Raw genomic sequence first — 16,651 nt, 5'->3', positions numbered from 1 at the left:
AAATTTACTCAAGACTCAGAAACTACAATCACAGCCCCCACAATCACAGTCACAATCTCCACAATCACCCTCGCAGCCACAGCAATCGCAACAGCAGAGGCAAAGAAAACAGTCTGCATTATTCCCAGTTGATGTTACATTGTTCGAGAAAGTTGGCTGCTGGTCAATAACTATGTCTTCAAATGGTCTGTAACGTTCATCTTGTGTTTGTTCTGACGCAACAAAGTCAGTTGGTGGTAGTAGAGTTTCCTAAAAAAAATAATTAGGTAAGAAGATTTGATTTTTACTTACTGTTGGCTCTGTCGGGCCACAATCATTGAAAGAACTGTCTTCAAAAGTTGTCATTATGAGCCCCATTTCATTTTAGATAAACACACTCATTTAGAACGGAAAGTTTTCTTGTCTTTTCGTCAAACCGCAGCGATTTCGGACTCAATGTGAAAAGTTGAGTTGGGTTAAGTTGAGTCGAGCAAAAGGAAATTAGATAACGCGGATGTGCGGTGTGTTCAAATATCTTCGTTATCTTCCTAGCTATTTAATTTAATGAAAAAGTTAACAGTTTTATTGCATTTCCTGAAAAACTGAATCCGTACTTTTTTATTTTTATTCTTAAAATGTTTTTTCTTTTTTGAATCATCATATGTTCGTTCACAGTATTGTTTTCTATTGAGCAGCAATTCCCTTCAAAAATTTCCACTGTCTAATTTTTTGGTCCATAAGCAAATTAAGAACTCTTCATCATAAAGAAGTTTTTTAATAGTATATTATTATATGAGCAATTATGGTAGTCATTATTCACGAGGATGACGTTTGCAAATCATCCGAGTGAATAATGACCATAATTGCGAACATAATACTATACTTTTTCTACGACCAAGTAGTGAAATTAAATTTTTAGAAATGAACATTTTAACTTTAATCCATTTTAATTTTAACCCTGTTTATTTCTGGATATTTATTATTAGTTTGCAATACTTAGATATAGTTTATCCGGTGAGAGATTGGGATATTTCGACAGTTGACATATAGGTTGGTAGCAAATTATGCTACAAAATACACTAAAAACACTAAATTCCTACGCGAAATGGGTTGACAGGGTTGTCAGTAACTGGGGTTATTTTGTTATTTTAAATTTAGCGCGTTTGGTACACTTTTTATCGCGTAGATTTAGTGACTTTTCTGTCATTCAATCTCTCACCGTACAAACTATAGTGATGTCCATTGTTAAATTCTCCTTTGATGTCTTGATAACGGAGTTATTTTATATCGACTGAATTCTTTCTGCCGTATCCAATTTGTTTTGCATTGAGTCATTGATGTAGCCTTCAGCGACTGTACTGGACCTCCACCCTCCGTGTCTCTTCAAGGCCGTGATGTCGCCACCTGAGTGCGGGCACTACCGCCTGTAAAGTATGCAACCTCCCACTCTGGAGGATCAACAAACTGTCGGTCCATTTAAATACCCTTGAAAATGTTGTTAGATGCAGTATTTAATTATTTTTTGTATTGTAGTTGGGTTGCAACTTCTTAAAATGTATTGCCTTAATGATAATTTTGATTAGTGAAAGGTAAATGTTTAATTTCAGCCAGAATACAAGCTGGTATCTACAGGGTGCGGCAACACTTGTGTCCACCCCCAAAATCGCCTTTAATTTTAAAGATAAAATTTTGAAAATTGTAATTTTAAAATTAAAGACGATTTTGGGGATGGACACAAGTGTTGCCGGACTCTGTATATTAATTTTTGGCATATTAAGTTGAATTTTGATAAAATCGTAAATTTCTTTTTTGGGGATATTTATATGCAACTTGCAACTTTGCATAATCCATGACGATACTAAATACAGCAGATATGGCAAATTCAATCTATTAGGATTTTTTGAATAAAGCTATTTTTTTGTAATTTACTTCGCGTTAGGAATAACTCTAAAAGTTATAGGTATTATTCTTAGAGAAGTTGCTTAGAATCGAATTTTAAATTCATTATACCAAATGAGGAGTTTTTAAACAAAAAATTTCTAATTTTTATTTTATCACATACAGTTCTTTTAAGCAGTAATACATTGTATAATAAGAATCGGCGAACCAAAATAAGCCATGAATTTTTTAGTATTATTTAGTAATATTTATTTTATGCGAACTAAAAAATAAACAATTATTTAGCAGAAATGAACAAAATAATAATATTTCATCATCAATAATTAACGACAGAATTTAAAGATTTTAATATTTAAAAGAAATCGAAATAAGAATTTTAAGTTAAAATTGTGTAAGGAATGTCTTCTGAGTAACTTTTCTTAAAAATCGAAGATGTCCAACACCAAGGAAAAGTTCACTTTATTCAAAAACTCGTGGACAATCTATCATTTACAAATTCTTTCTTCTAAAATTAAGGAAGATACCTAGAAAATTGATTTTCAAAAATATCTCTGAATCCGGACCTGTTGGAGCAAAACGGACTTCAGATTCAAAATCAGGTGGCCATTCCAGTTTAGAAATGACTTTCAACTTTTTCGGCCTTCGTTAAATAAATTAAAAAAAAGCGCAACTTAACAACTTTAGCTGAAATTCAAATGGAGAACAATCGTAGATAAAACGTTGTACGGAACCCGTTTAAACAATTCGTGGCTTTGAAACCGTAAGCGTAAACTCGTGTTTTCACCCATGCAGTAAAAAATTACATATTTTTGAAATTTGTGTTTTAAATAATTATGAATAACTATGAAAAAAAAAACCCTCGGAATTTATAATATAAAAAAAAATCGACTAGCTTTGAAGAAAAATTGCGAAACAATAAATAAAGAAAAATTTAAAAATAAAATCAGAAAACTGAGAAAAAAAAACCCTCGGAATTTATAATATAAAAAAAAATCGACTAGCTTTGAAGAAAAATTGCGAAACAATAAATAAAGAAAAATTTAAAAATAAAATCAGAAAACTTGACGCCGATTGGTAACAGAAATTGGCGAAGTAGCAAGAAAAAAAGTAGGTAAATACAGGTGTCCAGATAGTCGTACCTTGAAGGAAAGTAACTAGAAACTCGTCTAAAGTTTGAAAAAAATATTTAAAAAAATTCCACTCTGTTTTCGTAGTAGAACCAAAACAAAAGAAGGACAATAGGCAACATTCAAAGCCAGCTACCGCCTCGGCCATTAAAAAAAGGCTCGGCCAAAAAAAAACACTTTTTGGCCTTGGTACACAAATAACTATTTTTTTATTAAATTACATTTCTGTTTTTTAATGTTTTATTGTTATGTTTATTGCTTATGTTTAATGATTTACACAAAGTTTCACTCTACTTTGTTTTTCATTAATCTTTTATTGTTGAAAATAAATTATTGGTTTGAAGAAATTTCGCTTTATTTATTAAGTACAGATTTTTATTATAAAAACGTTTTTGAAAATATGTATCCGGACACTTTCCTTAAGCGGACAAAATCTTCACCCCCATTGGTGTCCGCAACCTAACGTAAAAATTTGTTTTTACCACGGTTCGATTTCGATGAAGTGTAATTTTTAGCGATTTTTGAGTTTTTGCGGGTTTCAATTTTTTTTCAAAATAAATGTGATAAAAATATCTGTTTTTATTTAAAATTTAATGCAAATTGTGTTTAAAATCAGAGAAACAAACGCTGGTTTATCAAGTTACTTTTTAAAATTATGACGGGCAGTGAGGGAGAAACTACGTTTACACCAAATTTTCATAAGTCACTTGATTCATTTGTATGAAGGTCAAAGTGACAAGAAAAAAAATACAAATTTCAAATGCAAAAGACAAAGACGGCTAAATTTTATCACTGCCGATATATTTATCTTTTTGAGAAACAAAGTCGCACCCATAGTTTCAAATTTTGACGTTATGAATTTGAAAATTAACTTAATAAAATGACATATTTCTTTAATTTTTTGAAAAAAAAAAACTCTTAGGGCCGGTTGCAGAAACACGGTTCAAATTTCGATTTGAACAAGTTCAATTGATCCAGTTTAAATTTTGAACCAGAATTCGATAGTCGATTTTTCGCGAAAAACGATGAAAATTTTTTATAATTACGTACTATTAAATGTCGTTTTCATTTTGGAAACATTGATTGAAAATCACCCTAAAATGACGTTTTCAAAACAGTTTTTGGCCAATGCCTCGTTTATTTATTAAGCAAAATCAACAAATTTGGGTCTCATTTTAGGCAGAATGTCACGCTGAATCCGCAAACATGAATTTTCAATTTTCGTCGACAAGTAACTCAGTTATGGTCGTTTGAATTTTTGGGTTGTCGCCAGAGGGCCAAATTTTCGAAGGTTCAAAACAATTTGTGCTCGATATCTCGGAAACTATTTCAGAGATGCGCCATCGTTTTTCTCGTGATTTTTTACATAAGAAATAGTTCTTTGATTTTTCTAAAGTCGAAATTTGCAAATTTTAGCAAAAATTCATTTCTAAAACTATGCTAAATTTCTAATATCGATATCTCGCTAATTTTTTAGAATAAACTTAAATTATTATACATCAGTGTACGCAGAATTGTTGCGCTAATTGAAATTTGTTATACTTATTTACTTTGCAAATTATTTATTTTTACAATAAAAATGTCCAAAAAAAATATATTACAAAAATTTGTATTACATAACCTTTAATAAACAATTGTATTTTGAACTTGATTGATTAAAAACTGCACTAGAAACCTCTGAGGTATTCAGCAGTTCCACACGAACTGAACCTGACACATTAAAAACTAAAACATCTTGCAGAAACATAATTTTGTTAAAAATCGAATATAATAATAATAATTTATTGACGCCACTATTAGCCATTACATAATCATACATTTAACAAATAACCAGAAAGAACACAACATAACATAACTTTACAACATTGTTTTTAACTTAGACTTAAAAACTTCAATTGAGTTATACCGAAACAAATCAATATCTGCATCATTGCAAGACTGCAATAGTATATTCATTGGAGAAAACTTAACATAATTTTGTTTAAAAATCTTAATGTGAAAAACAGGCACCGATCTACTCATATAGCAAGGTATGTGAAAGTAGATATTGTGAATAATATCATCAGCATCAATATAATTATTTAAAACATTAAAAATAAAACAAATACGTATGTATTGTCTTCTTAGATTGAGCTTGGGCAGTTGTAAATAACTAAGAGCCATATCATAATCTGACAATAAAGCTCTTGGAAGTTTCCATTTAATGAACTTAAAAAATTTATATTGCACGTTCTCAATTCTGTCGATGTGAACTTTATAAAACGGTGACCAGATCACACTGCCATATTCAAGAATGGGCCTTACAAAGGTCATGTACAGAATTTTCATTGTACTGATGTTCTTGAAATCGCGACAATATCTTTTGACACATCCTAATACTTTGTTGGCCTTACTTATCACATGGTCATAGTGATAAGTGAAACAAAGTTTATTATCAAGAAAGATTCCAAGACCTTTAACAACTGTCTTAATTTGAATTTGACATTCATTTAATGTATAAATAGGTAAAGTGGAGACCATCTTCCTACTGAAATTAATCACACAACATTTGTCAATATTTAGAAACATATGATTGACTCTGCACCAATTATTTAAAGCATCAAGATCTTTTTGCAAAAGTTTGACATCATTTGGGTTTTTAACAACGGTAAAAATTTTCAAGTCATCAGCAAATAGGCAATAGTTGCATTTGAAATTTAAACCTATATCATTAACAAACAGAAGAAATAAGAAAGGCCCAAGGATAGAACCTTGAGGAACACCTGAAGGTACACGCTCTACAACCGAAAACCGAGCTCCAATTAAATATATAAATATATATAAATATAAATCTTAAATTATCCATAACCATGAATGGTTGAACTTCTTGATACTTTAAATAATCACCTTCTTTTAACTACACTTTCGTTTATCTATTTTAATTAAATTTTTCGCTTAAATTCACTTATTTTTTTTTCACTCAAGAAATTCCAAGAATTTAAAATTAGTGGACAAATCAGTTTGAACTATTTACTTAACACATCAGATACTGAATACATAAAAAAGTAATTTCATAATTTGTTTTTGAATTAAAACTTTGTTAAGAAAATTTGTCACACCCGTGACAATATTTTAACAAAAGTTGGCAAAAGTGGTTGAAATCTGTGGAGTTAAAAATTGATAATTTGTATACAAAGTAACAAATTGAAAATGCAGTTTTTGCACTAATTAAAGTTAAAAAATATATTAGAGAAATACTGAAAACAAATGTCACGGGTGTGACAATTGTTAGATCGGACTTTCCAAATTTGATGATTTAAGGCTTAAACATGTACACACAGTTGGTTTTATCAACTCCTATTAAAATGCTCACATGTTAAAAAAACTCTAGATGCTATGGGAGGCACAAATGAACGTATCGTTCACAGAAAGGTAATCAACAATTCTGCTACGGATTTCTTCTTGAAAGCAAAAAATCAATTAATAATATAAATATTTTGTATACTGGTGAATTCAAAGTCAAAATATCTGAATCAACTAAGTAAAAATATTCAAGCAATCAATACCAAATATCCAACAATATCTCATATTTTGTCCAAATAAAGAAGTTAGTTTAGGGTGGATGTAGGTATGTCTAGCGGATATAAGTACACTCGACCAATTTGTGAAACCGAAACTGGGGGCTGTGGGCGCCTTCGCCTGTGTAAAATATAACTTACTTTGTTCAAAATCTTACAAGCATTAATAAAATTAGTCTTTCTGCTACATTATTTTCATTTTTTAGCAACGTTTATTTGACAAGTTTTGTTTTGTCACGCCCGTTACAAATGTATGTCACACCCGTTACAGTTTTCTAAAAAATACAGTGCACAATTGAATTGGTTATTCTAATTGCAAAGAGGCTTGAAATGTGTGCCTATAGTTCATATATTTGTGTACTTGGAGAAGGAATCTGACTTTTGTGATTCGCAGAAATATAGAAAAATGTTATTAAAAACAATAAATTTAATTTGTACGCGTCACACCCGTGACACCACAAATTAATTTGCTGCTCTATGATCTGCAATCGTAACTTAACAAATTTTATTTAGATAATTTACAGCACTTTAACCTACCTGATGACAGTGTACTTCTGCTTAAAAAAGCTCTTAATCGAAAATAAATTAAAAAAATGTTGTCATTTTGTCACACCCGTGACATATGGAATTGCTGTATTGCAAAATCAATTAATACGCATAAAATGTAAAAATTTGCTTTTAATTTGTGTATTTTTTGTAATTGAAAAAAAAATCGCACTTCCTGAAGAAGATGTGAGCACTTTAATTTTGTTCAATGCGACAACATTGCAAAACTCCTGACCTATCTTATGATTTCTATTTGTATTGCTTAGATACGTTCGAAACCTCGAAACTCACATTGTCAAGTAATGTCAATTTTGCCACTTTTAAGCAGCTTTCTCACTAAAGAAAGACGCACATCTAACTGACGACCCAAGTTTCGTGTGCTAACTTTTGGATCGTTGCGGTGAGCGGCAAGAATCTGCTTTTCCATGTGTGGAATCATTAGAATACTAGCGCGTCCAGCGACAAAAGACTCCTGGAGTTGGTATAGGCGCGCAGCCTACCACAGGTCTGTTATCTGATGCCTCCAAAACCAAATACATGCTTGCGTATTCATTATTTGAACACAAATCCATCATTTGAATCAAATTTTTAGCGGGGTGACAGATTTTGACAAAATTTATAGTTGCCTGCAACCATAGCAACAGATTAATTTCTAGCCACGTTGCCGTTCCATTTTTAAGAAAAATTACAAAAATTTACGATCTGTTTACTCTCAAATAAAGCAAATTCTTTAAGAAATTGTTTTACATTATTATTATCCACAATCATCTACACCATAAATAACAATAAATACTGGAATTTTTACCCTGCATTTGAAGAAAATGCAGTTCAAAGAGTGCACATTCAGATCAATGTATCTTTGTGGGGATGTCCCGAATATTTTTTTTTTTCATATTTGAACTACTGAAGAGATTCTCTACAACGCTCTGAACTCGGAATTCGCGAATTTTGAGACACCCTGGAGGTATCTGCTTTTCAAAAAAATATTTCACTTGATCTAGAAATGACTTATTTAAATTTAAAATACCTTTTTGGCCTCATGAATTGTAAACGTCAAATTAACATTCAATTGACATCTTCGGAAACACTAGATTTACAAGCGCCCTGGAGGTTTACACACGCCGTGCGGTAAAAATTGGCCAAATCGTCTGCTCTTCAGATGCGTTTATAAATTAAAATCACTTTTCCATAATGAAGATTGACCACCAAAGTGGAATCTACCTAAATTATTATCTCAATTAAGACAATATTTCTATTTTTAAAGTCATATTAAAACTTTTTTTATACAGCGCCATCTTTTGTACTTTTTGTGCACCAACTACAAAATTGACAGAATTGACAGATGATGAAATTTACAAATGTCAGATGTGACATTTATTTAAATTAAAATTTTTCAGCCAAAAAGTTTAATACAACTCTTGTGCGTTAACCATTTTACAGCGCTCAATCATTAAAGCACTCCGGCTACGCCGTCGTGCTTCAAACTGATTTCGCGCTGTAAAATGTAATGTAATCTTCAGATAAATGACAAAAGTAGAGTTCAAATCAGTCACCCCAAAAACTGACCCGCCACTGAACTATGTTTATCAACTGAATGGTGTTATGCAACAAAGATCCAACACACATTTTTTTTTATGTATTTCTTCGCGTTATTAAATTTATTTTTGCCACCATCTATCTGTTAAGCCTCATAAGAACCTAAAATTCTTTAAGCTAATAGTCCAACTGAGGTGATACATCAGTGTTACTGCAATTTCGCACCACAGAATCGGTAAAATTAAGACTTGAATAGCTATGATCTCCATTTTTAGACGACAGTGGCTGGATCTTTGTTGCGTAACACTATTCAATTACAACCTCTTGACGCCCCACCCCCTTTACCCAGAAACATGTTGGCATCGCTGCAGTGTACCGTAAAAGTACAGCACGCTGCTTCTAGTCGTTATAATTTCTTTGGTTTCAACTAACATTTTATTTAGACACAATTCGATAAAAAACCTATACCTAGTACAAGGTGTTTATAAAAGTTTCTAGCATCTTGACTATGAAATGTCAAATAAATTTGCCGCTCGTTACAAATGTGGGTTTAGATTTTTCAACTGACATTTGTAGTTAACCTCAATCATTGAACAAAGTTAGTTTTGAAAACAAACTGTTCAAGTTGTTGTTTGAAGCCTGCAAAAACTAAAATTTTGACACAAAACCGTAACTGAAAAATCGTAGACATAAAGTGACATTTGAAATAATTGTGAACATAGTTATATTGACAAAGCGGCAAAATAGGGCACGACAGAAATTCCAAAGGCCCCCTTGATGCTAGAAACATTTATAAACACCTTGTATAACTTATAGATTTAGGAAAAACAGTCACCACAGTCGCCACAGCCACCACAGTCACCACAGTCACAATCTCCACAGTCGCAATCACAATCACCACAATTACCGCAATCACCACAATCGCAATGACACAAATTGGCATCGCAGCAATTTGTAGGTTGTCCACACAATTGGCAACAATACCAACAAAGCAAACAGTCATCAACATTGCTTGTTGGCACATCGTTGGATTTGGCAGGTTGTTGGTCAATGACTTTTTCTTCAAATTGTTTGGAACGTTGCTCATCTGCATTTTGTGTTTGTTCTGAAGCAAGGTTTGGTGGTAGTAAAGTTTCCTAAAAAGATTTAGATGGTGAGGTGGTGAATCCTTAGTATAATTGTACTTACTGTTGCTGGAGTTAGGCCATTATCACTGGAAGCAGTTTCTGTAAAAGCGGTAGACATTGTTAGTCCCATTTCACTGGTTTAGGTCACTGGACCTGGGAGTCAACACTATTTTTGAACACTAACCGCAATGGTTTCGCGGTGTGTGGTTAAAGCAGACTCTACAAGTTTTTGCAGTGTTTGTCTGCTTGCCTAAATATGATATTTTATTGTTGCCAGATCTACCGAAAAGTCAGCATTCCTTCTACGAGTGATTCTACATAAATTGGGTAAATCAATGTCATCAGTCGGTAAATATTAAATAATATTGTATTTTACAGATTTTTTATTCTATTTTAAAATTATGAAATCTCTTTTAATTGGTCACTCAATTTCAGATATTTACTTTAAATTGCAATTTTATAAAAAGACAAAATATGCTCAAAACGTCAGTCCTTTGGCTTCTCACAAGCCTAAAAACACTCAATCAAGCGACTGTACATTAAATTGTACCATTAATTTAAGGAAGCTTCCCAGTAAACACTGAACGTAAAAGAGATATTTCATATTGAACAAACTACAGCTATATTGAAATGTTACGTTTTGTTTATCAAATAAACGTATCACACATATTTAATGGAAATGAATTGTTTTCAATGTCTCATAAATGTTTCTGCAATATTGCATTCTCGAAAGATTTTACCCATGATGCATTAGTAGTTTAACCACATGCAGCAGTACTGACTACATTTGCACATTAGTCGCGTTCTTCTGAAAACAGTGGTTAAATTGTGATAGAAAATTAGTTTCAAATAAGAAATTCCCGACTATAAGAACTTATATCAATGGGATCCGAGAACGAGCAGCTTTTACAACCAGAGGTTAGAGTACATATTTCAGATTTATAAATATATAATATAAAAAAAATATATATATAATAGTGTTTTATCATATTATGTTGATCCTTGTAAATTCCAAGGAACTTTTTAATTTGGTTACGGTCCAAAACCTTTCATTTAATTATTTCAAAATTAATTTAAAGGATATTAGGCATAAATGTTTACGGTTCCCCCTGTCAGAAGATAATAAATTTATAATCATACCTCTTTTACACAATGAATGTTGCGAAGTTTAGTAAATTTAGCCTCTGTTCTGGTGAAAAATTGTATATTAATTAAAGATAATAATTATCTTGCATAATTTACTTATTTTCTCATATTATAAATAAATAAAATTTAAAACGTTTTTACGGTGTCTGAATATGTGACATTTTGTCAAATTATTTGTTTTAGATTTTTCGAAAGTATTTTTTCTTATTTTCGTAGTATTTCGGTACCTCAGAAGCATAAGGGCTTATCTCCATAAATCATAGTTTCGAGAAAATCAACAAAACAGGTATTTTAAAAAATCACTTTGCTGTTACTAATTTCTTTTCAAATATGCAATTTAAGAGCGGATTGCGAGTCATTGATGTTTATATATTTCAAATTGTGCGTAATAGTCGTGACTTTTGATCCAAAAATAATTATTTAGGCATATTTTTACACTTGGTTCCTTATGCTTCTAAGAAAAATTAGATTATCTAGACCTAAATCCCGCCTAGTAATAGAAACTTTTAACAAAAATTTACAATGTTTTTACAAAAAAAGTTAATACGTAATTTGGAATCATGGCTAACAAAGATATATTAAAATCAACCCAAATTCAGCAACTTCTATGGACTATTTTATACCATTTTATAAGATGTTACAATACACGAATTTCCTTTTGTAGTATCCCATATAATATACTTGCGTTTATCATCAATTTGAATAAGTTTGGATCGGTAGAGTAAAAAAATTACCTCGAAATGTAGGTTTATATGGAGTTGGTTCTTTATGCTTCTAACATGATGTGGTACTTAGTTCCTTAAGATGTAAAGAGTAATACAAAACATTATTTATCTCAGTTTTCACAAAAATTGGAGATAAGCCCTTATGCTTCTGAGGTACCGATTTATTGATTTATTATTGCTATTATTCACTTTCTCAACTTGTATACTGTTTTTGAAGGTTCGAAGTTTGTTTTCAGTGGACAGTGGTGGAATTTATAAACACGAACAATGAAGAAATTTCTATTGTACCAATATTATGGTTATTTCAGAAAAACGAAGAACAATGGTGTTATTGGCCAAAGTCAAAAACTAGAAAACATATTAAAAAACTAACCAAGCCAGATGATAAGTGGGAAAATTGGCCAGTGAAAATTTTATTAAATACACCTGGTAATTAGGTTTAAATTTATTTAAAATAAAAAAAAATATTTTGCTAGTGCCATATGCTGAAGCTTTAAATACAGAGAAACATAAAGAAAATGATACTGAAACGGAGAATACAGAGGAAACCTATACAAGACCAAAAAGAAAAATTAGACGGATTTTTAATTCAGATTACGTCAATCTTAGTAACGTGTCGAGTTTCGATCGTCTTTCCCCATTACCAAAAATCACTGAAAACGAACTTACTAATAGTTTTACACTTGACGATACAAGTGAGTATAAATACAATTTTTACGCACCTATAAATATTTTTATTTTTTAGTATCTATTACCTCAACCGATCTTATGCCGCCACCACCACCAACGCCATCAGCAGCAGTACAAAACAATGAGACAATTTTTGGTATACACATTATTTGATGAAATTAAGTATTGTTTACCTACGACCAAAGACTAGATTCTTTCTACAATTTCTACAACCTCTGCTATGACTGCCCTTGTTAATGTGTTTTCTAAACAAAATTTTAAAGCTAAGATGAAAAATATTGTTTGGTCGTAGATAAAATAGTGTCTTTCACTTGCATGTAATAAAAGCAATTATTACACGAGGATAAAAAAATTACAATACGAGCGAAGCGATAGTGTTGTAATTCATCCGAGTGCAATAACAGCCTTTATTACATGCTCGTTAAAGAATATACTATAATTTTTGCTCTTTTAGATACAGCAATGGACATGGGTTCAACGGAAGAAATTATAGAAAATGCCGGTAAGTAGTAACAAAATGTTACAGTGTCTGGTAAATTTATATTGAATGTTTCAGAGATTGTATATGAAAACAATACCACCCCAAGTCCTCAAATTGTAGATTTAACATTACAAATCCATTCTGTGGAAGAAAAAATAAATAAAATTCTTGAGAACACACTTTACAACAAAATTTTAATTGAAAGAATGGCTCTTAAGATGGAAGATTTATCTAAATGTCAGGCCAATCCAAAAATTACCAACAATTTTAAAACTGTTCCTAAAAATCAATTCAAAAAATACAAAAACTTGTTAGAATATGATGAATTAGTGAAAAGTTCAGAAGAGGCACAAATGCAATTGGTATGTTACAATTAATACATTTTTATATGATACCTACATTACTGTTACAGGAAACTGCTTTCTTCTTGTCTGGAGGAACAACAGAAGTAGAATCCATAAAAAGATGATTAAGGAGAATTTTTAGTGACAGATTGGCAAAGAAATGCTCCTGGTTTGATAGAAAAGATAATTTTAAAGTCGGACATCTGAGAGTGTTAGAAATTTTAAAAAGTAAGGAATAAACCTGATTAATAACAGACACTTTATCGTTTTTTATATATTATAGATGCGGTGAGAAAAAAGTTCCCTACATTACTAGACAAACAGTATGAAATTAACGTAGCAACATGGCTGCGACAGGCCAACTTACGTTATGTAAGGCAAAAGGAGAAGTTGGAAAAGGAAAATTAACAGTTATATCTATATTTATAATTTTTAAAAGTTTGTTTTTTTTAGAATTGTTATTGTTTTTCTTTGCTATTATGAGCATTTTTATTTTATTTGTTTTTTAATAATAAGATATATCCATATTTAAATTTATTTCTTGATATTTATTTTCTCTAAAGTTTAATCCAAAACAATATATTTAGTATACGGTTGCAAAAACAATTCGTCTGGGATATTCCTTTTGAGGCACCCGTGAACCCAACATATATAGTTTATCAAACATTTCGGACACCAAAACAAAAGAAGAATCATTTATTCCATATACATCGCGTTAGAAATGTTTCTTTTGAAACATATATGAAGCGGACATTTTATAATTTCTGGAATATCCTGAAAACAATTTTGAATGTATTGTGGAGTTGTTTCATAATAAAAAATGATTATCTCATAAATATTTCAGACAAATGAAATTGTTTAGTGGGTTAATATTTAATTACAATCTATAATGTACGTAATAATGTATATATTACGTTTTTCATAATGCTTACATCCCCCTACATTATTTTTTAAAAAAGAAGAAAATTTGGTGTAGTTTCATTGGTCAGTCCTCTGTGTATTTTTCAAATTTGAAATTTGCGCTAAATAACACGGATGCGAGGGCAAATACCCGTTAATTTGTTTATGTTGGTAGTATTGTTAGCTTCGAACCGCGGCACCCTAGATAAAGAAGCATAACCGGTCGGTTATGACGTACTCTTGTGCCGATCCAGTCAAAAATTCAGTACTGTGGGTAAGTCGTTATTTCCTTATAAATCTAATTTTATTTTTATTTTTATATAGTTTTTATTTATTTTTATATAGTTTACTATGATTTGTTAAAATGCAACTTATTGATATACGAAAATACGAAAAGAAACATTAGCTTTAATTATAACCTCAAATTCATGTCTTTTTCATCAGTCCGTTGGCGTCAGTCTTTTGCCGGATATCGCGCCAAAGGACTGACGTGTTTCCAGGGTACTGATGTTTTTTTTGTTTAGATCATTTTTATCTCAACAGTTACAGTGTGTTAAGCATTTTTTTTATTTATTTCAGTATAAAACACCATGGCGCCTACAAAAAAAAAGCAAATTTGAACAGGGAAAACATATTAAAAAAGAAAAGAGAAGCTGAAAAAGCTCGCTTGGCGAGAATTAAAAGCGACCCCATCAAATTAGCTGAATACAAAGAAAAACAGAGATTGCAATACATAAAAAAAAGGAGAAAGGGCGAAGAAAAAATGTTTAAGAAATGACACCTCGAGAACAACGGTTAACTAGAAAAAAATGGAAAAAATATTCATCAAACTATAGGCAAAAGAAACAACTATTGAAACAAACCACTCATAATTTTATACGCCAAAATACTCCAACTACTGACGATGAAATGCAACAAATTGTCCGACACCTGTTGTTAACGAAGACCGAAGAGCACAAGAAGCGAAAGACAGAGAAAGCTCAGAAATAAGCAATTAAAAAAGATGGAAGCTACAGTTTTAAAACTCAGAATTAAATTAAATACTCAGCGTCAAAAATATAAACAGGTCAAAACGCGATTGAAGAAAGTTATAAAGTCTGTTGAAAAAACGCCAAAAACCAGAATTGAAGAAATGAGTGAAGATATAACTAAAAAGAAGGAATTAGTGAAGAAAGCTCTTTTCGGAGAAGTTATTAAAATTCAATTAGAAGAAAATTACAGTAACATAAAAAGTCATGAAGAAAAAACAAAGTTTAAACAAGTATTTTACCAGTTTAAAGAAAGATTGATGTTTTTGAAAAGTAATTTTTTCTAGTCTTAGACCATTTTGAATGTTACATTATTTTTGTCTTTTGCTGAGAAGAAGATCTAATTTTATTTTATTATAGTTTTGTTTCTCTTATTTATTACTGTCAAATATAATTCTTAAGTACCTAAACCTACTTAAAGTAGGATGAGTGGTAACCTATATTATTATTAAAAATGTCTTGAGACTGCTTTTTAGACTGATCTACTTCGTTCTCATAGTATTACACAGTAATTATTATTATTTCATCTTAAATACTAAGACAAAGATACTCATACCTTAATTTCTATTGTTTGTTGATTATTTATAAAATGTATAATGTTAAGTAAAAGTGCCTAAAAGTAAAATAATGTTATTATTGTTAAGAATAATGTTAAGATTGTTATGAAAGTTGTGATAGTTTCTTTCTCACAGTTTTACAATATAATTTTTAATTTTTAACTTACTAAGCATCTAATACTTAAAAATAATTAATGTGCCATTATTAGTTCGTAAGAGATTTAATAAATGTCATATATTTCTTATGAATTTGTGTCTTTTATCAGTACTGTGTCACCTTCGTCAGTCCTCTGGCAGTCAAATTCTGAAAAATCTAAATATTTCAGAAACTATTCTAAAAAGTGACTGGCCCGATTTGCAACAATATAGTCATTAGATTACCTATCTTATAAACCCGAATTTGCATAAATTTAACATAAAAACTACAGTAAACAAAATATCCCTAGAAGTTACCCAATTTATGTAGAATCACCCATATGGAGTGCGGGCACTACCGCCTGTAAAGTATGCAACCTCCCACTCTGGAGGATCAACAAACCCTGCCGGTCCATTTAAATACCATTGAAAAAGTTATTTAGACGCAGTATTTAATTATTTTTTGTATTGTAGTTGGGTTGTAACGACTTAAAATGTATTGCCTTAACGATAATTTTGATCAGTGAACAATAAATGCTTAATTTCAGCCAGAATACAAGCTGCTATCTCTATTAATTTTTGGCATTTTTAGTTAAATTTCGATAAAATCGTAAAGTTCTTTTTGAGGGATACTTATATGCAACTTGCAACTTTGCAAAATCCATGACGATACTAAATACAGCAGATATGGCAAATTCAAACTATTAAGATTTTGTTGAATAAAGGCAATTTTCTTCTAATTTACTTCACGTTAGGAATATCTCGAAAAGTTAGGTATTATTCTAAGAGAAGTTGCTTGGAATCGAATTTTAAATTCATTTATACCAAATGAGGAGTTTTTAAATGAAAAATTTCCAATTTTTATTTTATCACA

The 16,651-nt window shown here is 30.8% G+C and overlaps 1 protein-coding gene, 1 long non-coding RNA gene and 1 pseudogene across 3 annotated transcripts; 1 reads left to right on the top strand and 2 right to left on the bottom strand.

The window, feature by feature from the left end:
• Positions 1–15: 15 nt before the first annotated feature.
• LOC148178154 (uncharacterized) lies at positions 16–670 on the bottom strand. The gene is made up of 2 exons (XR_015769591.1): positions 292–670; positions 16–249 (listed from the first exon to the last, which is right to left on the bottom strand). It is a non-coding gene; the product is annotated as an uncharacterized LOC148178154 (long non-coding RNA).
• A 5,365-nt stretch (positions 671–6,035) lies between these two features.
• On the bottom strand, positions 6,036–10,184 carry LOC148178153 (uncharacterized). The gene is made up of 2 exons (XM_088030615.1): positions 9,833–10,184; positions 6,036–9,780 (listed from the first exon to the last, which is right to left on the bottom strand). Exons 1-2 carry the CDS (start codon positions 9,899–9,901, stop codon positions 9,463–9,465), a joined length of 387 nt encoding a protein of 128 aa, XP_087886741.1. The 5' UTR covers positions 9,902–10,184; the 3' UTR covers positions 6,036–9,462.
• Positions 10,185–11,784: 1,600 nt separating this feature from the next.
• On the top strand, positions 11,785–13,600 carry LOC148178152 (uncharacterized; annotated as a pseudogene). Its single transcript, XR_015769708.1, has 8 exons — positions 11,785–11,795; positions 11,860–12,071; positions 12,119–12,337; positions 12,388–12,468; positions 12,787–12,834; positions 12,889–13,175; positions 13,226–13,385; positions 13,441–13,600. The product of XR_015769708.1 is annotated as an uncharacterized LOC148178152 (transcript).
• The last annotated feature ends 3,051 nt before the right edge of the window (positions 13,601–16,651 follow it).

Source organism: Gnatocerus cornutus, chromosome 2 (assembly GCF_029298725.1).
Source record: "Gnatocerus cornutus isolate USDA-ARS CGAHR chromosome 2, icGnaCorn1.1, whole genome shotgun sequence".
In the NCBI taxonomy this organism is placed as follows: Eukaryota; Metazoa; Arthropoda; class Insecta; order Coleoptera; family Tenebrionidae; genus Gnatocerus; species Gnatocerus cornutus.
The sequence above is the reverse complement of the archived record's forward strand: the minus strand, read 5'-3'. Positions and strand labels throughout refer to the sequence as shown.

Bases quoted from the DNA above. Each gene is read 5' to 3' on its own strand.
- LOC148178153 (XM_088030615.1), bottom strand. From the start codon at position 9,901: ATGGGACTAACAATGTCTACCGCTTTTACAGAAACTGCTTCCAGTGAT. The intron at 9,781-9,832 runs GTAAGTACAATT...AAATCTTTTTAG, and splicing joins ATGGCCTAACTCCAGCAACA to GAAACTTTACTACCACCAAA.